Source organism: Dysidea avara, chromosome 13, assembly GCF_963678975.1.
Source record: "Dysidea avara chromosome 13, odDysAvar1.4, whole genome shotgun sequence".
Classification (NCBI taxonomy): domain Eukaryota; kingdom Metazoa; phylum Porifera; class Demospongiae; order Dictyoceratida; family Dysideidae; genus Dysidea; species Dysidea avara.
The window spans coordinates 7438984-7460747 of record NC_089284.1 but is presented as its reverse complement, the minus strand read 5'-3'; the positions used below and the strand labels follow the sequence as shown (position 1 = coordinate 7460747).

Sequence of the window (21764 nt, the reverse complement as noted above, 5' to 3'; positions counted from 1 at the left end):
GTATGATAAGTTTATAAACAATTCCAATTAAAAAATCTTTCTGGTCTTCCTGTATAGTAAAGAAAAAATGACAAGTAAAGCCTCAAAGCTGCCAGCTTTTGGGTTTGCAATTACATAAAGAAGTGATATCTATACCAAAAACAGCCAAGCACAAAAAAGGGTGTGCCCTCACCCCGCTCCAAAAAAGGTCAGAGTGAAAAAAGAAAGGTAGTGGCCAAGAAATGGCTGCAATGGCAAAAAAATTAACAATGACAATTCAGGTGAATTTGGTGCTGGATCCATTTACCTTAACCTATCATTATAGCCATTTCTTGGCTGCCACATTTGATTTTCATCCTGACCTTTCTAGGGGGCCGCACCTTTTTACAGCTCGGCTGTTTTGGTATAGATATATATATATATATATATACCAAACTTAAAATAATAGCATTTGGCATACCCCATTTGCTGATGACATTGCAATTCAGATGATACCAGATCAAAGATAATACATCTGATATAATGGACACTTCATGACCTAGAATTTTTGGCAATTTTAGCTCAAAAAAGAGGTTTTCCTCTTTCATGCAGATAGAACCAGACCTGTTGAGACCAAAATTTAAAAAAAAAATTTTATGAAGGATTTTCTATTGTGTTCAGAATTTATTTAGAGAGATGCAAGATAACGCATCATTAGTGAATATATCAAGTCAAAGGAAACGATGGTGCGGACATATTAGGCTATAATACATATTATGTAGTATACTAATTATCACTAAGCAAACTGAGTAGCTGTTTTGATTAGCATTCAGCTATGTTTTGTCTGTACGTATAGAAAACCAGTGGCAAACAAAAGTAAGTGGTGCAGCTGCATTTCCATCTGACTGCCTGTTGGAGGCACAGTGAAAAAATTATATACAGACAATTTATTGTTTTATTTTAAGTTTTAACCATACAATGTCAGCCATTAATGTGCTTATCATCAATCGACACCTTTACACTATAGAAGCAAAAAGAAATGGGGCACAAAAAGGAAAAGGTATAGCTATATACCACACCTGTGGTTGAGATCAAAAGTGCCACGCTGTAGCACATAACTGATATACCGTGGTATATAGGTGATATACCATGTTTTGTGGCTACTCTTACCATATATGGTACATTCTGCAATATCCTTATCTAAACGGTAAACAAGTCTCTAATAACTAGCACCTAAATCAACCAAGAATTATTCACCTGAGCACTGTCTCCTTCACTAACTCTTGTCTCCTTCACTGAGTCATGAGTAGATGGGCATGGCACTGCTAAAGAGTCCAAAACATCAAGGATTCTACTGATTTCGATTTTCAACAGGTGCTGTTTCACTATAAATTGCTATCTATAATTGTTTCATCTACTGGGGTGTAGAATATAACAGTTATAACACAAGTACTCAGGATATGGCAAAAATATACACACCCGCGCCCTGCATGTGGGCACTCATGCGTATATTCTTGTCATATCCCTCATAACCGTGTTATAACTATCAATAAGTCCGTGATGCATACATATAGTAGCTGTATACACTAAATATACACCAATAGGCCACAGCAGCTTCAAGCCCATGCATATTAGTGTTCAGGAGTTACACTTGTCTTAACTTTAAGCCATATAGTCATTAGTTAGTTAGTAATAGAAAATTCTGTAACTATAATAGCTATATAATAAAAGAAAATTTAACTAATGATCTATTCATACATGCCTACATAGACTGCATGTTGCTGGGGATGAAGTCATGTACCACTGGGTCTGGGATTTTTTATGCATTCTTCACGTTTTAGTTACATGTTTCTGACTTTCTGTATTCACAGGCTTTATAAGCCTTCTCACATGCAGGTCCTTATAGTATATAGGATAGCATTCACAGAATATTTCATAAACACTTATATTTTATATTATTGGAAGCATTTCAGGTCATTTTTTGAATGCATTTCAGGGCTTGATTGTATACTGCAACCCATGCTGCCAATTAAAGCACCATGAAAATATTGGGAGGCTCACGATTAATGCAAACCTTCCTGATCCCAGATGCACATGCATGCACATAATGCATACAGCTAAAATCATAGATACATAATATATAATAGACTAGTTTATGTACACTGTTAAAACTGAAGTGCACAGTCAAAATTCAGCACTTAGAGGTGCTACCATAGGACATTAGTTTTATAAAGCCTTGGTTTATTGACTGACTCTTCACTAACTGTTCTGCAGGTTGTGAATATTTTGCTTTCAGCAACTGCCACGCACCTTCAACTTTGTGATTCGTGGATTCATGTCTTGAAGATAACACTTTCAGAATATCAGGATATGGTGAACCACTCATCTGAAGATTCGTGGATATGCTCAGTTTGTGAATCCAGCATTGACTGATTGTCTAAAGTTAGTGGTTCAACACCTTGTCATGCATTTGTTTTAATGTGACAAGTATTTTGCTGAAATGCTTAATTTGATCTTATTGCGGTTTGTGCATGCACCACTTTGATGTAGTGGCAGTTACTGAGACCTTTCTTGACTCATCAATTCCTGATGCTCATATTATTCCATCAAGTTATACTGTTTTTCGTCATGATCTGTGGAGGTGTCTTGGTTTTGATTTGCAATTCAATCACTGTAGTGCATTGTAAGGACTTAGAAAGTGATTGTGAGATGTTATGGCTAGAGTTGCACACTTCTTGAGGCATTACTAGCTACAGCTACAACAGATTCCCTACAATCACACTTTGTGCTGCTTCCACTTCCTTACCAGTTATTGTTTGTGGAGATTTTAATGCTCCAGCTATTGACTGGTTAACCACATCACCAAAAGTTAAATCTCCAGTTGCCAGATACTTTATGTGAATTTGTTTGTGATAACTTTTTCAGTCAACTTGTATCTCATCCTACCAGAGGTGACAATATTCTTGATTTGTTACTCACCACCAACCCAGATCTGAAATCATCAGTGAGGATTGCTAATTATCATGATGCTGTCCACTTTATGTTTTTGCCAGTATACTGAAACAGTGCACCCTTAAATGTGTGTTATCATACAGTACGATAGTACTGTATAGTAGGGACCACAAATGAGTAGATGTGGCCCATGAAATTACTTCACCCAAAAACCAGCCTCAATTTTCCCAGCTGACGATGAGACAGCATTGTTAGGTAAAACCAAGCTTTCAGATCGGCCCAAAACGCCTTCAAAAAGTTGCTATGGAATCTTAAAAATATTTATTTAACGGAATTTTCTACTGACTGACTGAGTAAGCAAGTAACTGACTGACTGATGCCTTCAGACAAGCGTAACTCGATAATGGCGTAACTCGATAATGGCTTGATTTTTTCACTGTTCGACGTTGCTTCGGCACGAGAGGTGCCTTTTGGCATACCGCAGTACGTACAATGCATTCTTCATGGACTTACCAGTGTCCTCCTTTGTGTCCCATTCATCTTTGCTGACAGCGAAAAGTGTTGATTTGGCAGTAGCACGTGATGGCTCCACCATTGTAATGGGAATCATCTGTATTTTTCATAATAGCTATTTTAATTGCAGAAAAAAAAAGTTAACAAACAAGTACACAAAAAATTGGAATTTTGAAGTAGGGACCATAAGCACATCGATAAAAAGTACTGAAACAGACTGGAGTAGTGCATGATATTAAATCACAGTAAAACAATAAGAAGTGTTATATCCCTACTGTGCATTTCAGCTATCTTAATTGCATAGTAGGGAATAACACTTCTTATTGTTTTACTGTAATTTTAAAGAAGTCTTGTCTCGTGTTTCCTGGGAAGTTATTGACTTTGGGAATGATGATATTGAGTTACCATGGTCTCAATGGAAGGATTTATTTATCTCTGCTGTGGACTATGTGTTTCCATCAGTTCATTGAAATAAGTGGAAAATGAAGCATTGGCTTTCAAAATCTAAAATAAAATTAATCCACAGGAAAAAGCATTTATATCGTGAGTACAAGCGTTCAGGTAATCCAGCCAGTATAAATCTATCAGCAACCTGGTCCATTCAAAGTGTCGCCAAGAGACCGCTAGTCATTCTAATTTAGTGTGTCAGCAAAGCTATACTAACCCTAAGCAATCTTGGAGGTGGATTAATACAGTGAAAGGCTATCATAATCCTATCCCTCCACTAGGACTCTGGTAATACAATCACCAAAGACTCTGACAAGGCATCATTGTTTATCTGCTCAGTTTTCACCAAGGAGAATACCTCTAATCTTGACTCACTAACTCCTGAATCCTCATGTCCTACTATCATCGACTCAATCTCTATAACACCTGAAGAATGAATGAATGTTAACAAAGCCTGCATGTGTGGCCCTGATAACATTACTTCATTTCTACTGAAGAGTGCTGCAGATTATACTTCCTTTTTTCTTTGTCACTTATTCAACAAATCACTATCAACAGGCCTAGGTACTCTTACTTTTGATTGAGTTCAGGAAATATTGTTCTGATACACAAGCATAATGACAAGCATAATCCTAGTAACTGTAGACCAATCAGTCTCACTTCTGTTGTAATCAAAGTTTTTGAGCATATTTTGTACCGACACTTAGTTTCTGCTGGAGTGTCACCATCTGCTTAGACCTACTCAGAAATAAAAGATCTACTGTAACTCTTCTGGCTAAGGCTGTTGATGATTGGTCTCAATGTTTAGAGCTAAAAGCACTGTACTTTGTCTACTGCTTGATTTTGCGAAGGCAGTTTTGATTCTGTACCACATGAACGTTGCTTACGTTAAGCTCTCTAGGTAGATTTTTTCTAACTAAAAAGAAAACAGAGAGGTAGATTCATGGTAGATTCCAAGTTAAATTGGTCTAAGCATTGCAAGTTTGTTGTAAGCAAGGGCACCAAATCTTTGAACTATTTACGTAGATCATTGTTTGGTTGCAACCGTGCAGCTAATTGAGCTAAGTGTGCTGCACACAAAGCTATCATTCGGCCAACGCTAGAGTATGCTGCAGTCGTATGGAATTCCCATAACTTGGGAGATGTCCAACTACTAGAGTCCCTGCAAAAACGGGCAGCTCGATGGATCTGTGGGAGTTGCTGGTGTCCATCTACCGGCTCTTGGACCATTTTCTCAAATGATTGTTGCTCCCAACTTCACCTTCCTTCTCTCCAGTCAAGACGAAGTTTCTTTTCAGTCAGTTTCCTCAATGACATATACCACCATGCAGCAAACATCTATCGCATTTAATAGTCACTGTTCATTTAATTCAATAGCATCTACCAGAAGTCACTAGTTCCACCATTAACCGGCTCTCTCGGAGATATTCATTTTTTGTCAACACAGCTTTCCTCTGGAACACTATAGCTACATAACCTTGAATAGTAATTAAAAGTCTTTCCGGCATCACCTTTATAATTACTTATGTGTCAATTAACTTCCATATCACTTTTTTGTTCTGTTTTGTATTTTGTTGTGTATTGTTTAGTTTGTAGTAGGTAGCTTTATGTAGCTATGTATGTTTGTTTTTGTAGGCGGACACCTTCTGTAGGCTTTGCCTTTTGTGTATGCCTTCTTGTTTGGTATAATAAAATATCACTGATTATAGATAGCTATATAGCTAGCTACACGTTTAAATAGAGAACTCAGTTTTGTACGTTCAAATATAGAGCTTTGTACGTTTAAATAGAGAACTTTTGTATGATTTGCGGTATACAGCCACGCCTTTCAGTTTTCAACTTGCAGCGTGAACATGGCAGACGATGCGGGTCGGGAAACATTGACTCGGACGTCCTCCCTCGAACAGTCTGAAGAATTACAGCAGATCGAGGAAGAAATTACTTGCTCTATCTGTGGAAACTTGTTCAATGATCCAAAGACAATTCCATGTCTGCACACGTTTTGTAAATGCTGTTTAGAGGGGAGCATAGAATCTAACAAGAAAATGGCAGTTGATGTTTCTTGTCCGTTATGTAGGGCACCGCTTCCTAGAGATGAAATTGCATCTATTCCGACGAATTTTACGATTAAGCGTTTGATTGAAATTCTGCAGAAAAAGAAAAAGGATAAAATGGCCTCGGAATGTGATAACTGCCATATACGTTGGCGCAACAGTCTGACCACGAAGCCTATCAAGGCCGGTACGGAGGTCGACACTGATGTCGCATCTGCTTCCTTTTGGTGCGTGCAATGTGAGAAATGTTTGTGTGAAAAGTGTCTTGATGCCCACAGCCAGTGGGGTGAGTTTGCGGAGCACAAGTGCATTGCAATAGAAGAATTTGTGCGAAACCCCAAGCCTGTCTTGTCTTCGGCCGCTTTACAATTGAAAGAGCTAGAATTGTGTAAGCATCATAGTAAAGCGCTAGACTTTTACTGTAAGACTTGTAGATGTCTAATATGCCATTATTGTACTGCAAAGGATCATAAGGTTCATGAATACGAAGACAAACTCACAGAAGTAGCAGATGAAGAAAGAGAGGAGGTGAAACACATTACTGCCCCACTGGAAGAGATGTTGGAACGAGTGAGAAGGGCAGTGAAGGAACTGGAAAACACTGAAAAACAGATTGAGGTGGAAGGTGAAGCAAACATAGAGAAAATACGTGCTACTTATGATGAAGTTCACAAACTGTTGAAACAACAAGAAGAGGAGGCAATAGATAAAGCCAACGCCATCAAGGAGTCATTTAAAAAGAGGAATGCTGCACAAAAAGACGAGGTGAAATTTTTGCAAAATGATTTGGCAACTTGTGATGAGTTCCGTACAAAGATATTGGAAATGGACAGAACAAGACTACTGCTCACCTACAGTGACTGGGTTAAGAAAAGGGTTGTAAGACTGAAAAGGGAAGTAGACAGTACTAGCTTTGATCCAGAGTTTAAGGCAGTAGACATCGTAGTCAGGTGCCCCGAACCAGTAGAGTTCATCAACAATTTAGGTTCTGAAATGTTTGATGTTCCATGCTTACAAAATTGTATCTTTTCTCAATATGCACACATCGTTAAATCAGCTGTAAGAAGCTCTTCATTTGGTAATCTTTTGTCTTTACAGCCAGCAAAAGTTGATACCACCGACCAAATAAAAGTGACTGTTATACTGAGAGACAGGTTTGGCTTCCCTGTTACTGACCAATCAAATGATCTAGAAATTTATTGTAATGATAAGGATGAGGATTTTCTACAGGATCCAGTGATTACTGAGCGGTCAAATGGAGAGTACCACATTTGGTATAATCCTAAAGCAAGAGAAAATCACTCATTGCAAGTTTACTGGAAAGAACACTTGGTGAACTACGAAGAAATCAAGGCGTTGATGACTGTCCGCAACTACACCCATTTTGGGCAGCCAGCAAAGATCATAGACAAATATGGACCGTCTAATATGACTGTACAATTATCAGAACCTAATCTTTTGGTCAAAGGACCCAACAACGAAGTCATTGTTTATGACCACTCCACTAAACAGTTAGTTGTGTTTGATAAACAGTTCCAGTACTCTCATGTCATTGGTGAAACAGGTGATGGAAATGGAAAATTTCGGTGCGTCACTGGAATAGCTGTAGACAGGAATGGATACTTGTATGCTGTTGACTGTGTTTTACACTGCATCCAAAAGTTCAAGCTCAGTGGAGAATTTATTTCTCAACTTGGTGGTGAAGGTACCTCTGGTGACAACATGAAATCTCCATTCAGTTTAGTTGTGTCTCAGTCAGATGAGTTGTTTGTATGTGACAGTGATAAACATAGCATTAAGGTGTTTCAATACGATAGCTTTGCGTATAGCTTTGGACAACATGGTACAGAGCCAGGTTCCTTTAACTGTCCACAAGACCTGGCACTGAACAATAGTGAAGATCAGTTGTTCATTTCAGATCATTGCAATGACAGGGTCCAGGTGTTCACTCCAAAAGGGAAATTCCTTAGAATTTTCGATACATTTCCTGGTGTTGTATTCAGATTAAAAAGTCCATTTAGAATACACTACACACCAGATGGGCACCTATTAGTTATTTGCAAGGACACTAACTGTGTTGTGGTTCTAAAGGAGGATGGAACCTTTGTACATGCCATTGAAAGCAGACGAGGAAGAAGATTCAGTGATCTTTGTGGAGTTGTGGTGATGGATGATGGACAGACAGTGATAACTGACAAAAGTAACAGCAGGCTGGTAGTACTTCAATAACATCTGCACAATTGCTATTAAACACTGAGTTAAGTATAAAGCATTTCTATAAGTTTTGTAACAGCTTTTTCTTAGACTGTGTAGTATGCAGTAAGCTATGGCTAAACATATATTTGCTGTGTTTAAAACTGATTTAAAATTAAAAAGAGAATTATAACTAACAAATATTCACCCATGCAGTACCAATCCCTTACATTATGTTGAACTATGCAATTACTCCATGAAGTAATGTATGGCAGCTGATCCAATTATAATTCTAAAACTTGAAATAATGGCATTTGGCATACCCCAATTTTAGCACGCAGTTAATCATGTCTTTATCAAAAGATTTAGTTCCGCAAATGAGAACAAAATTACTTGCTGCCAATGATGGTGGTGGCATTTCAGATGTTACCAGATCAAAGGTGATGCGTCCGTAGTGTACATTGTCTTGATATTTGAGTGTTCCTTTGTCTGCCAGTACTTCCTGAGGGCTAGTATTGCTCAATGCATACAGTACTGAAAAGTTCCAATATTGTCTGCATTCATCAAGAAAGTCTTTCATTAATATGTCATGTTGTGTTCGACATCCATAAACAAGATGAATCCTGGTGTCATCATTTTCATTCTCTACAACTTGTCTAGAAGGTGGAGCATGTTGTAGGTGATATTTACATGAAAGTGGGTGGGGCTCACCTGATCACCTGCACCATTGGAGCAATTCCAGTACCACAAGCCAACATGGCAATCCTCTCAAACTGAAGAGGGGCGGGAAATGATACAATATACTTTGTCACTAAAAATAGGTTTGTATGGGTGAATGAATACATCTCGGGTACATTGTTGCTCTGAATCCGTATTTTGTATGAGGGCAAGATATGGGTGAGTTCAAGGGAGCTAGGATTGGACAGTGGTACCTTGAACTCACCAAAAAACTTGCTTAGACTGTGAAAGTCGATAACTATATGGTTGGGTAAAAGCATTACTGAACCTAACTTAGGTTCAGTATTGCTTTTTAGCTGTCTCAGGCATGGCTGGTTCAGTATACATATTCCCTTGTGTAGATTCCACCTTCATATACAAGGTAAAGATAGGTAGCTGGCAGTGCCTGTCCCACTCTACAGTTTGATAGGTGGATGCTATCTTTTTAATTTGTACCAAGTACATGTGGTTGCATAAAAATAGTAATTGTGTATTAGTTACAAAAAAACAGTTCAGTATATATTATTTTTTGAGATAAAAACTGTGGACTTAGTAAATACCGGTTAACCATTCTCTGGCTCTACTGCAGAGCTGGACATCAGCTAGAACCAGAGATATGATTGTAAGCACATGCATAGGTGGAGGAAAGAGGCTGAGCAGAATGATATCACGCCGAAATTATCCTTCTTGGAGTGGGGCCAAAAGTCATGATAAAGGTTGATATACTCTAATAGAACGCTCAAATACCCTAATAGAGCAGTCAAGGCATTCATAAAAACACAATAAAACGAAAAAGAGTTGCCTACAGCAGGAATTGAACCAGATACCTCTTACCACCATATCAAGTGTCTCCAGGTGGCTTATAGGCTGTTTTGTACTGCTTATAAATTCTATATGTTCATTAACCCTGTAGCCAACAGCTAAAAGCTTTGCCAAAAAATTTTTAAACTGGCAAATAGCCTGTTTTAAATAGTTTTGACTAAAAGTTGGTATTTTAGACCTACAAAATTGCTATAAAGTAATTTTGGTGAACTTTGAGAGATTGTGAAAGTTAAAAATTAATGACTACAGCTTCTGGGGGGCTGTGCCCTCCAGACCTCCTGCTGCCAGAGACACTATACTCCGGTCAGCCCCCCTCATATTAACTACTTCCTCCACCACTGAGCACATGTAGATATTTTGTAAATTATCATTACACATATAAGCATATTTGCACTGTGGACTCTGTGTACCATTCAAGAGGTTTCACTACCTTATTTGGTTGGTACAAAAAACTACCAAAAGGTCCTTTCCATTCAGCACGGCTGCCCACATTCCACTGACTGATATGCTGTGACATAGCACCACTGGGGTACAGCTACAATACAGCAGGTACACACACAAGGCCAGTACAGTACACTATATTTCACCTTTATTATGACTTCAAAATAGTTCACCTGGTCTAGTTTGCTGATAGGTGTGTACTGCCTAGATACCATGGTACCATCATGGTTCCTTGCACTGTTGATGTAGTAACATTGAAATATGGGACCCATTAATAGCTCACCGTAATACAAGGTGTTGTCCGACACACATGTTGAGTGATGTGTTCGGTGGCAGAGCAAACCTGTACAGTACAGTGTCCTCTGTAATCCTCTTTATATCAGTAATAGTCAAACTAGTGTAGTGAGTCAGTGAGAGGCTATTGGAAGCAACTGATGTAATCTTGTTAGTAGTGTTCAATGCAGCGGCTCTTTCTTCACCGCTCATCTCACAAAACTTCTGCCATTGTGCCACCTCTTCATCGTAAATGTCATACACACATGGGGTACAACCATTACCACAACAGTCTGAATCCAAAGGCTTAGTTGGTGGCTCTGGTAATTCACCTTCTATATTCTTTGCCATAGTGATGCAGCTGTAAAACCACTGTTGCTACGTAAAGCAACTACAATATAAAATATAATATTCCTGTACAACAAACAGTATAAAAATATAAAATGCAATTATGTAGACTCTATAAATAAATATAAGTATACACCTACTGAGCACTAACAGCTAGTTTTCTTAACAGCGTGAGGTTTGGTATAGTTGTAGGGAAGATCTAACATTAAGCAAGTCCACCATGACATACCCTCCTCTACCACTCGCTTATCTGAGGTGGTGGCGCTTGGTTGCTCTTGATTTCGCGAGCGTTTTCTTTGCAATTTAGTCTCCTCTGCTATCTTAATTTCTGTACTACTCATTGCGCGCAAAATTTAAAATCTTCCATTTAAAAAATCAAACCCACAATCATAAATAATTGGAGGACGTAAACATCAGAGTTGGGGAGAAGGGTGAGCTGATAAGTAAGTGTCATTATCTCTTTACAGTGTTTAATGAAAGTGCGAATAGTTCATTGACACTAATACTGTACAGATAATAGTCAATAAGCATAGTAAGTCTACCAACACTTGAAAAGTGCTAACCTGCAAAATTTATAATCGCCATAGTGATTTTCCCACTTTATATTTTGTCACTTTCTCTTTATGTGTAGAGAGCGAGTGCAGGCTGTGCTCGTGCTAGTCGCGAGCTACTGCTAGTTTTGGTCCTGGAGTTCGCGCTGACTGTGCCGACATGGAGACGGACGCGGCGCCATCGGACACTACACTGGACCCGCGCGTAGAGCTGATGATCGAGGTAAAGAACCCACCCTTTCCCTTGTACTTGTAGGGTATGGCTCGCGCCTGCTGCAGCAATTGTAGTCGCACCCACAACTCACAAATTCCTTGAGCTGGCTCATTTAGCTATCTTATTATCTCACTAGTTTGAATAATTATTTATAGCATCCGATGCCTTTCAACTCACTTTTGAGTGTAGGTAGAACAATTAATTCAAAGGTTGTTAAATGTTTACCTTTATTGGAAGAAGTTTGATGGAGAATAAAGTTTCATGGAAAAACTTTTACAGCTTGTTCGTTTTAATATGCCAACGAAAGAGAATTGCATTGTGAGAAATTGTCAAATTTTACTGTAAATTACTGTTGGTGTCAGCAAATGGCATACTTCACATACATTGCAAAGTAGTGAACACTTGTATTCTCTTTAGAGGTTGGAGGAGACTTGCAAGAGAGTTGAGAATGATGAATCCATAGCTGTGATGCGTAGGGACTCTGCCAGTGCAGCATGCATCCCACTGAGGATAAGAGAAATTGTTGAGGAGGGCCTTTCTGTTGACAACTGGGAGAAGAATCTCAGCACTCTGTCCACAGAGAACTCTGTTCTCATGAAAGAGTTGGAGAAAACAAAGCAACTTCTTGTGGATTACCAGAAAAGCAGTGTCACTTTATCTCCTGCAAAGAGGCTAGCTGTAAGTATTGGCTGTATGTTACCATATAGCAAGTATTGTTTTAAAGGGAACCAGTGGTGGACAGGAGTTGGAAAAGAAGTTTACTAGCCTCCAGGCACAATTAAAGGGTGCAATGGAGGAGAAGAAGATATTGCTTGAGAGGATTGACACATTGGAGATGGCACACGGTGTACAGCTGAAAGGTTATCAGGATGGAGAACAAAAGCAGGCAGCAGTGATGCAGAAACTTCATAGTAAGATACTGGAGTACAAGGGAAAATGCCATGAGATGGAATCCCAACTGTCTGTACAAAAGGCTACTTATGAACATACCCAGGAGCAGGTATGTGAGTTGCTGATTAAATGTACTGTATCATTTTGTGTATGTTTTGCAGTTGAAAGCTACGGTTCAGCAGTTACAGCAACGCATTAAAGAAGTTGAAACTTCAATGGAAGCAGGAGAGTCCCTCCATCGAGATGAGTTGAATTCTGCTCTTGACAACGCTGAAGAGGAAAGGCAAAGGTAGAGCATACACCACAGCAAGTATGCACGATATACATGACATGTGTACCTACAGGATGACCAGATTAGCCATGAGCAACTCCAAGTTGAGAGATGAGCTAGATAAATCTCGAGAGATGGGTAACCGTTTGACAGAAAGTGTGAGAAAGCTGTCTGAAGATCTTTCTGCTACCCAGAGGGAGTTGAATGAAAGAGAGAGGTCTCTGAAGGATAACTTTTTGGTATGACAGGCCATTACTTTTCTCACTATGTGATGGTGTGTATATTCCCTCCTAGAATGAGAGCATGAAGATGAGTCAGGTTCACTCTGCTAGTTTGTCAGAAGCCATGGGGACCACTGCTACTATCCATTCACAGTTTTCTCAGTTGAGAAATAGCACACAGAGGTTGGCTTTTCACTTTTTAATTTTCAAATTATGTTTGATGTCATGTTTCAGGGAGGTACAAACTCTACAGAAAGAGTTAGCTATGATGTCAGAACAAATTCAAACCAGGCTGGATGAACAACAGAAGACGTTTAAAGTGGTAGAAGATCAGCTCAGTAGCAATCTAAAGAAGAAAGAAGAGGAATGCAAGACTGTAAGAAGCAGTATGCAACCATTAACACCTGTGTAGCCATGTCTATCTTTGTCACTAGCTTCAAGAAGAGCTTAGCAGTTGCAAAATTGAGTTGGAGTCTCTAAAGACAAACATGCAGTTGGCTATTACTGAATATGAGAAGAGACTCAGTCAAGCGAACGTTTCTACCATTGAAATAAAGTCATTTTGTGAAGAAAAAGGAGTGCTAATGGATGAGATTGAATCTAAGAATGCGTTACTGGTTAGTGAACAAATAAATAACACATTTGTAGCCCAACCTTTCAAGGAGCATTGGTGGTTCAGTGGTAGAATCCTCGCCTGCCACGCGGGGGGCCCGGGTTCGATTCCCGGCCAATGCAATTTTTTTTCTTTTTCGTAGACGTTTTTGGTGCACCTTTTTGTCTGTGTTAAGTATATACGCCGTTACCACTTCCGTTGTGTTAACAGGAAGCAAGTCAATCAGAAATGCAGTCTGAGCTGCATCAGTATCAACAGAAAGCCACCAAGCTTGCCAAGGATGTGGAGACCTTGAAAGCAGCACTTGATGCTGTTGCAGGCATTGTGGAGCCTGTCAAGCCCGCCATAGCTCCCCTAGGTACCTCAACCCCAATAGGTGATGGCCAAAGCCAGCTACCAGAATATTCAGGACCCCTCTCTGTTCCACTACCCAAGTCAGCAGCACCCATAATCAGCCCCACCTGGCTTACAAGCCCTGTAAGTAATAGTCCCTGTTTTGTGCTTGTGCTTCATTTTCTTCTATACAGCCTAATAGTTTTGTAGAGGAGGAAGATGCTGTTAAATTGAAAGAATGGACAGTACAATTAGTTAAGAATCAGTTTGAGCTACAGCAGAAGACTTTACAGGTATATGCTTGTGTGGGTGGTGTGTGTGTGTGCGTGCGTGCATGTGTGTATTCGTTGTGAATTAAGATCCCTTCAGCTTCAGTGAATGAATTGTGCTTGTTTACTTGCAGGACCTAAAATACAACAAACAGATAACAGATGAGGCATCCAAGCAGCAGTTCGACAGGTTGAATGACCTGCAAGAAGAAATACATGCACACAGCCAGACCAACACAATGTTAAAGAACGAGCTGGAGGCCTGGTCAGTCATCTCTATAACTCAACCACATTGTATTATATTGTATGCTACTTGTAGCCGGTCAAATAATGCTGAGCTAATGAAAACCAAGGCTGAATTGGAAAAGGAAATAGAATCTCTAAAGATGTAAGTCTGTAAATGTATGTATTGTGGTAAATACATCACATGTACCAATATTAGGGATAAAGGCTCTAGTGAGAGGCAGCTTGGACAGTTGGAGGCTCGTCTGGAAAGTGTGCAAGCTGGCAGAAAGAAGCTTGAGGTGTCCAACAAGTCACTGGATGAAAATGTCCGCACCTTGCAGTCACAACTTCAGCAAGTCAACCAGGAGATGGAGAGTACAGAATTGGAGCTTGGCTCAAAGTCAGGCAATGCACAGAGGCTAGAAGTGCAGCTGTCACAGTCAAGAGAGGAACTGACTGATTTGAAGTTGAAGCTAGCTCATGCTGAAGGCCTGCGATTGGACATGGAACATCAGATGGCCAACTTGAAGTTGTCCATTGCTTCTCTTGAACTGGAGAAGGAAAACCTGATCAGAGATTTGCGAAACACTAGGGAGGGAGAGTCATCTGCTTTAGCACAGTTAAAGGAAGCAAGAAAGGTTAACCGAGAGCTAGAGCAGGAAAAGAGACAGTTTACGTCCTCACTTCAAGAGATGACTAAACAGAAGGAAGACCTCACCAATGAGAATACCACCTCACGACAAGATCTTGCAGCAAAACGTGCTGAAATTGAAAAGCTCAAGACAGCAAATACACGACTTACACAACAAGTAGAAGAATTTGATAAACAGCTATCAGAGTCTAAGTTCACTGCTACAGAATTTCAAGCTAGTACTGAGCAGTTGCAGCAGCAGGTGTCTGGTCTGACTGAGGCTATGGGGAAGAGCAAGGAGACTCTGAATGAGGTGCAAATCCAACGAGGAAAACTGAACAACTCCATAGCTAAGCTGGCTCAAGAGAAGGGTGACTTGGTACAGGAGAAAGTAGCATTTTCAGGACAGGTGGCACGGCTGCAGGAGACTTTGCGAGCTGCTGAAGACCGTCTCTCATCCCTCACTGCTCTGAAAGAGAAGCTAGAGGATAAGATCACCCAACTTGAGCAGAGCCTGGCAGAAGTTGAACAGAACCGGAGCACTCTTGAGGAAAACAACACCCTCTTGCAGCAAGAGAAACAGGATATAACCCAACAGCAAACTGATTTTGCTACACTCAAAGAAAAGGAACTGTTCCAGCTACAAAGCCAGAAAGAAGAGCAGCTTAGAGGGGTAGTGTTGGCAGCCAAGCAACGTGAGAGTGAGCTTGAATCCACCATCAACCAGATGAGGAGAGATGCTGAGGCTATAATGACTCAACTGAGTGAGAAGCACCGAGAAGAGGTCTCCACTATGAGCTCACAACATTTTGAGGTGGTGTCCAAGCTGCAGGAAGAGGTAACAACCTTGGCGAAGGAGAAAGAAAATGAAGCAACAAGATTAGAGCATGAACGAGAGCTGGTGGTGAACAAACTTGGAGAAGAGAAGGAGCTGTTAATGGAGAGACTACTGAGGCTTCAGCAACTCTATGACAAGAAGAATGAAGAAGCTCGGCACCAACAGGAACAAGCTGGTCAAATGATCAAAGAACAGAGGACACAGATAGAGGCTTCTCAGCTGAATGGTGAACGAATGTCATCTGAACTGAGAGAGGCAGAACTACAGCTGCAGATTTTAGAGAAGAAACTAGACCATGTCAAGTGAGAAATTTGTATTTTTGTAATATGAGTGCAATGCATGTCGATAGTTGTTAAGCAACACTGTAGCATAGCTGTTGGTGTGTTTTATTTCTTCATACAGAAGAGAAGCTCAGCTACAGATTGATGCTTTAAAGGAACAACTCAGTGGAGCTAATGGGTTAGTGGCAAGGTTGGAAGAAGGAAATGATGAGGCACAACTGAAGATAAAACAGTTGGAGAGTAAGCGAGACAGTCTCAAGAGACAAGTAGCTGAAATGCAGCGACAACTGGACAATAGCAATGATGTGAGTGATCTCACAATACCATAATTATGCGACTGTATTTACACTTCCTCATAAACTGTTTGCCCCAGTGATTTCAAACTTTTGGCATCTGCTTTTGCAATTAGAAGATCATGTTGTGGGATGGTCTTGCCCACCTAGGATAAGCAATTCGAATCTCTCTATCTGGTTCACTAGATGACTGATGTTTTTGTCTCATCCTAGATACTAGCAACATTGAAGCCTTGACACTTTATTACTCAGCTTTGCTCTTCTTTGCCATTTGTCCACCCACTACTATTCCTATGTCAGTATGCTTGATGTTTCCAACCCAACAAGTAGACTTCCGAAAGTAACTGCTCGTTTGTGGTTTGAAGGAAATGAATTCCTGTATGACAAATATTATACAAATTCTGCAGATGTATTTAGCTAATGGGACTAGAACTATATTAAGTAATTATTGCACACATTAAATTGACAACTGCATCTAACACATGTTTTGTAGCTTTTATATGTTTCATTTTGTAGGAGAAGGAGATGATAAGAAGGGAGGCACATGAGTTGAAGGTGAAACTGATGGATACAGAACAACAATGTACTAAGGCTAGCACCACAGCCAGCCACCTTGAACGATCACTTAATAAAATGGAGTCTGAGCTACAAGAAGCTCGGACTGAAATTACACGTCTACAACAATCTCTATCCAAGTGAGTACATTAAAGTCAGAGTTAATGGGGTGTGTGGATTTTGTCATTGGATATTTTGAAGAATTTTTTTCAAAATAAACTAGACCTGATGTCCTTCAAACATACAGCTATTTTTCACATGATCCAATATTTTGGTGTGGGCACCAAGTCTTTTTGATTGTGTTCAATGGCCAGCCAGTAAAAACCATGGTTTTTGTTGCCACCTGCAACTAGCTAGACAGAGATGCAAGGTGTCAGAGCTGCTTGTAGGGGTTTTCTTTCCAGCCTTTTCAACAACAACATACTCTAATAGAAAAGTCATGTACATTTCAGTAAAGTACTTTAATAGAATAATCACCTGAGTTTGTAATTGCTCTTGGAAATGGCCAAACCCTACCAGAAGAATAAGACATTTTGCATTTTTCATACAAATTAGTAGTACAAGAGTATATAATAGAAACCAAGATTGTTGAACGGTGTATTAGCCTGTGATTAATGATTGCGTAAAGTAACACAGATATTTCAGTAATTGTTTGTTTACGCGAAATGGTAATTTGAAATGCGTACGTGGCAACGGGTCTTTGTTCGCTAGTTTTCCATGTTATTTAACCAAGTATTCAACAGTTATTGTACAAAGAAAGTGTAGTAAGGACCCAAGATAACTCTAGCTCGCTAAAACAACGGTTGCACAACAAGCGTGTTGTCATGCCTTCAGGAATCTGCTAGGCAGTGCCAGAACTTTAACATTAGCCAATTCCCTTTAACGCTATCATGTTTTCGCTTGGTTTAGTGGCCAAATTGGGCAACCCTTAATGGCAATGAAAACGAACAATTACTGAAATATCCTTGTTACTTTACGCAATCATTAATCACGGGGTAATGCACCCGTTCAATACTCTTGGTTTCTATTATATACTCTTGGTAGTACTGTATAATTCCTATTTCTTTCTCTTCTACTGTGAAGGTGTTGCTTTGCGGTAACAAATCATGACTTCACTGTCATAATTTCTTTAGTGTAATAGGATTGATTGCAGAGGTGCTACTCATACTGTTGAATGGCCACTTTGCTATTCAGTAGTAGTCAGGGCATGTGTGTTCAGTTGTGATTTCCGTAGTGACTGGATTCACATTTATATACAATAGATGGAATGTGGCTGAAACAAAATGGAATGGTAATTCAGTAATTGATGGTCAGGGCACTCGTCCACATGAACAATTAATTCAAATGTATCTGGCATGATTCTTGGTATGCACTGGTTCACCAGTAAATATGTTATTACAAAAAGGCATCCAAACAAGTATAGGAACAATGGAGGTCATCTAGACCTTCAGCTATACTGGTTGACATTTAAAATTCCCACTTTGGGGGGATCTAGAGATTTTGCTGATAACTCTGAAATGTCTGTATTTTGATATCATGCACAGCAGTGAAGGATCACACATTACAATTAATAATATACAGTGCTCTCAATATCAGTAACTAAGGGAGTTACATGGGTGGGTGGGACAAGAAGTTACTGTTAGTCATGCATTGCACATTTTAATAACACCTGTACATAATATTATTCACTTTTGTGTGAATACTATTCTTCGTTGCTAGCAAAAGACAAATATACAGCCAGAACATAAAAGCACTGGCTGAGTTGTCTAAAACTGATATTAATTTTCTTCTTGACTTTGTGAACATTTGGTTTATGTATTATTTACTTGTATGTTACATAAATTGATAACTAATGTGTTAACAATGGAGTCACTGTTCTACAGATCTGAACATGAGTATGCTAAACTGAACAGTGAACACTGCAGATTACAGGCAGTACTGACCACTACAGAACAAAGCTACACTGGCACAAAACTAGAACTCCAACATGTGTCCAGCAAACTTGCACGGCTAGAGAAGAGCAAAGGAGACTTGTCTAACCGCTTCAGTATCTTAACTGAGAAGATGAAGATGATTAATCAAAGTTGTGAGCAACAAGAGCAACAAATCTCCACCTACAAACATAAGGTTGGAAATCTTGAACAAGAACGGAGTGACCTAAGTGTCAACCTGTCTACCCTGCAGCAAAGTACCCACTCCAAGGGCCAAGCCTACTCAGCAAAGATTTCCCAACTACAAACCACCCTTAACTCACTAAAAGCAGAGAAAGAAGCACTAGAGAACAAGATCAGTGTATTGGAAGTGACACTGGAGAACACACAAACAGAGGGTAATGACCTTGCCAAGAAATTAACTACCAGTGAGAACAAGAGAGAACAGTTGGCAGCACAGTTTCAACAGGTGGATGCTCTCTGCAAGGAAGTGCAAACCAAGTATGCACGTCTGTTGGGAGCCCTTCAAGGAACATTAGGCCTTCAAGTTGTAACTACTGATGGAATCACAGACCAAATAGATGGAGATGATATTACAAAAGTGATCCAGTCAGCTCCTCCTGTTGGTGTCGAGAGTGGAGTAGGGGCCAGTCTGACAAGTGAAATGTCTTTCACTCCATTGAGTCCTGTAAGATCCAGTGTACCAGTCCAACTGCCAATGAGTAGTCCAAACAAGCTTGCTGTGATGCAACTAGATGCTGGTTCCATCAAAGAGGCTATCTTGAGTATACAGAAACAACTGATGGCAGCTGAACAGGCCAAAGAAGAAGCTCTGTTCAATGGAAACAACATGGAGAGGAAGATTCAATTCCTAGAGGTTGAAAAACAAAGACTTGAGTTGAGTTTGAAAGAGACAAGAACGAGCCTAGTACAACTACAAGAAGTTTATGATGCTGTCAAGAAAGCTAAGGAGCAAACCGACTCAAGCCTGGCAATCAAGGTAGACACACTGAAGAGAATGGAGGGAAGACAAGCTGAACTAGAAAGACAAGTTCAAGTTCAGGAACAGCAGATATCATCGGACAAGATAGCCAAGCAGATCAGTGACTCCAAACTACAACGTGTTGGTCAAACACAAGTACAGTCAGATTCTGAAAATGATCAGCTTAAGAAGAAACTGGGAGACTTTGAGGTGGCAAATAATGACCTCCGATCACAGGTGAACAAGTTGAGGTCAGAGCTGCTGCAAATCCAGTCAACCCGAGCAGCCAAAGAGGCAGAAATTGACCGACTAAAGCAGCAGTTATACACATCACAACAACTAAATCAAGAATCTGGTGTTAAACTACACTCACTTCAACAACGAGTTAGTTTACTGGACACTTCTGTCATCTACTCTCAATCAAATGAAAGTCGGCTAGATGAAGAGCTAAAGAACTTGGAAGAGAGATATGGAATTGCTCTTGCTGAGAAGAAAGAGTTGGAGATGAAAGCCAATGAGTTACAAATGGCTTTGGCTGCTGGGCAGAGAGAGAAAGAGGCCCTGGAATTAGAATTACAGAATTTATCACATGCTCAGCATCAGAATGAGACTCTTAATCGTTCGTGGAGTGATCGGTGCATGGAGTTGGAGAAGAAGATGTCAGATGAGGTGATCACACAGAGCCAACTAGCTACAGAGCTTCAGAAGATGAAGACAGAAGTGTATCGTAAAGAGCATGATTTCTCCCGACTCCAAGAACAGATAGCAAATTTGAAAGAAGAAAAATCATCTCTCAATTCTCGTATCGAAAGCCTACAAGCTAGCTTAAAGGCAACAGAGAAAAGCAAACAAGTGACACAGGAACTGTGTGTCACACTGGAAAAGGAGATTGAGCGATTGAAGAAACAACAGAAGAGCTACCAGAAAGAGAATGCCCAATTGAAGCAGCGTCTTGAGGAGGCCAAGAATAACCAGAAGACTCTAGACCACTTGTTGCTGTCCAACCAAAAGCAAAGAGCCAGTCTCGACGTGACATTGGCATCAGCCACCAAGGAGAGGAGCTCCCTCCAACAGAGAGTGTTGGACCTACAAGCTTCCCAAGAAGAGAGGGACAGGGATCATTTACTATAGTGAGTATGCAGTTTGTTATTACTTGACTGTGTTTATGTGTTGTGTAGTATTGAGAGTATGAAGAGTGCTTATCAGTTGGAACTGAGTCAGGAGTTACAGAAGTTGAAGAATAGTTACAAGCTACAAGAACAACAGTGGGTTAATAAGGAGTATGAATACAAGAAGAAGATCCAACAGTTGGAGACCAGAGTATGTACACATGGTAGCTACATTTGTATGGACTGTTTTCATTGCTGTTATAGGTTAGGCTACTTCAGGAGCAGATTTCAGAGAACAGACAGTTACGTGAGGACTACATCCGCAAAGTGGGGAAACACGACAGTGAGATACAGGAGCTGAGGTCTGCAATGAGCCAGTGTGTACAGAGGATACAGCCGGCGGCTATAACATCACTGACTAGCAGTACACAAGACACTAGCAACACAAGTCTACTGAGTAGCAGCAACACCAGTAGCATCAACCAACCAGCCATACAGCCAATACTCAGTAAAGTGATGGTCAGTGTAGCTAGTAGTAAGGAGAAGGAGTTAGCAGCAGACAGTAGTCCTGTGAAGCTGTCTGGTGTCTCCCCAAGAACTAGTACACCATACAAGCGACAGTCGCTACCTAATGTGACCAGTCCCCTTACTAGCCCTCCATCCACTGATCAGCTGGTCAAACCAGCCAATAAGATCATCTGACAATAGTGTTATATATATATAGAAGAGACATGTTGTTTAACAATGTAACATATTATGATGTAATCATAATCACATTAGGTTATTTGCTGCCTCAGCAATCTTGAGTTTTCCCAGGGTATTCCACAGACCATTAATG

The 21764-nt window shown here is 40.1% G+C and overlaps 4 protein-coding genes and 1 non-coding gene across 7 annotated transcripts in view; 3 read left to right on the top strand and 2 right to left on the bottom strand.

The window, feature by feature from the left end:
* The first annotated feature begins 5679 nt into the window (after positions 1-5679).
* LOC136242512 (tripartite motif-containing protein 2-like) lies at positions 5680-8335 on the top strand. Its single transcript, XM_066033949.1, has one exon. The coding sequence runs from the start codon at positions 5724-5726 to the stop codon at positions 8151-8153; it is 2430 nt and encodes an 809-aa protein (XP_065890021.1). The 5' UTR covers positions 5680-5723; the 3' UTR covers positions 8154-8335.
* Positions 8336-8388: 53 nt separating this feature from the next.
* Positions 8389-11118, bottom strand: LOC136242550 (NADH-cytochrome b5 reductase-like). 2 transcript variants are annotated; one of them, XM_066033998.1, is made up of 6 exons: positions 10859-11118; positions 10381-10761; positions 10244-10334; positions 10087-10191; positions 8829-8890; positions 8389-8773 (listed from the first exon to the last, which is right to left on the bottom strand). In XM_066033998.1, exons 2-6 carry the CDS (start codon positions 10719-10721, stop codon positions 8410-8412), a joined length of 963 nt encoding a protein of 320 aa, XP_065890070.1. In that variant the 5' UTR covers positions 10722-10761; positions 10859-11118; the 3' UTR covers positions 8389-8409. The 2 variants fall into 2 exon arrangements, with proteins under 2 accessions (XP_065890070.1, XP_065890071.1); XM_066033999.1 differs by having other exon boundaries at positions 10948-11118.
* LOC136242484 (rootletin-like) lies at positions 11100-21722 on the top strand. Of its 2 annotated transcripts, none has more exons than XM_066033914.1 (19): positions 11100-11161; positions 11350-11492; positions 11901-12161; positions 12208-12483; positions 12536-12663; positions 12719-12884; positions 12940-13049; positions 13101-13242; positions 13301-13483; positions 13690-13956; positions 14007-14105; positions 14216-14346; positions 14401-14469; positions 14524-16077; positions 16178-16361; positions 16866-17044; positions 18788-20947; positions 20996-21137; positions 21191-21722. In XM_066033914.1, exons 2-19 carry the CDS (start codon positions 11430-11432, stop codon positions 21626-21628), a joined length of 6552 nt encoding a protein of 2183 aa, XP_065889986.1. In that variant the 5' UTR covers positions 11100-11161; positions 11350-11429; the 3' UTR covers positions 21629-21722. The 2 variants fall into 2 exon arrangements, with proteins under 2 accessions (XP_065889986.1, XP_065889987.1); XM_066033915.1 differs by having other exon boundaries at positions 11101-11149.
* On the top strand, positions 13531-13601 carry Trnag-gcc (transfer RNA glycine (anticodon GCC)). Its single transcript has one exon. It is a non-coding gene; the product is annotated as a tRNA-Gly (tRNA).
* LOC136242483 (intermembrane lipid transfer protein VPS13D-like) overlaps positions 18008-21764 on the bottom strand; it is a 120354-nt gene continuing 116597 nt past the window's right edge. The window contains exon 66 of the transcript XR_010694552.1: positions 18008-18017. The gene's annotated coding sequence lies outside the window, so the exon portion shown is untranslated. The remainder of the gene's footprint in view (positions 18018-21764) is intronic.

Bases quoted from the DNA above. Each gene is read 5' to 3' on its own strand.
- LOC136242484 (XM_066033914.1), top strand. From the start codon at position 11,430: ATGGAGACGGACGCGGCGCCATCGGACACTACACTGGACCCGCGCGTA. The intron at 12,885-12,939 runs GTATGACAGGCC...ATTCCCTCCTAG, and splicing joins CTCTGAAGGATAACTTTTTG to AATGAGAGCATGAAGATGAG. The intron at 21,138-21,190 runs GTATGTACACAT...TTGCTGTTATAG, and splicing joins TCCAACAGTTGGAGACCAGA to GTTAGGCTACTTCAGGAGCA.
- LOC136242550 (XM_066033998.1), bottom strand. From the start codon at position 10,721: ATGGCAAAGAATATAGAAGGTGAATTACCAGAGCCACCAACTAAGCCT. The intron at 10,335-10,380 runs GTGAGCTATTAA...CTACATCAACAG, and splicing joins GGACAACACCTTGTATTACG to TGCAAGGAACCATGATGGTA. The intron at 8,774-8,828 runs GTGAGCCCCACC...TCCACCTTCTAG, and splicing joins CCAATGGTGCAGGTGATCAG to ACAAGTTGTAGAGAATGAAA.
- LOC136242512 (XM_066033949.1), top strand. From the start codon at position 5,724: ATGGCAGACGATGCGGGTCGGGAAACATTGACTCGGACGTCCTCCCTC.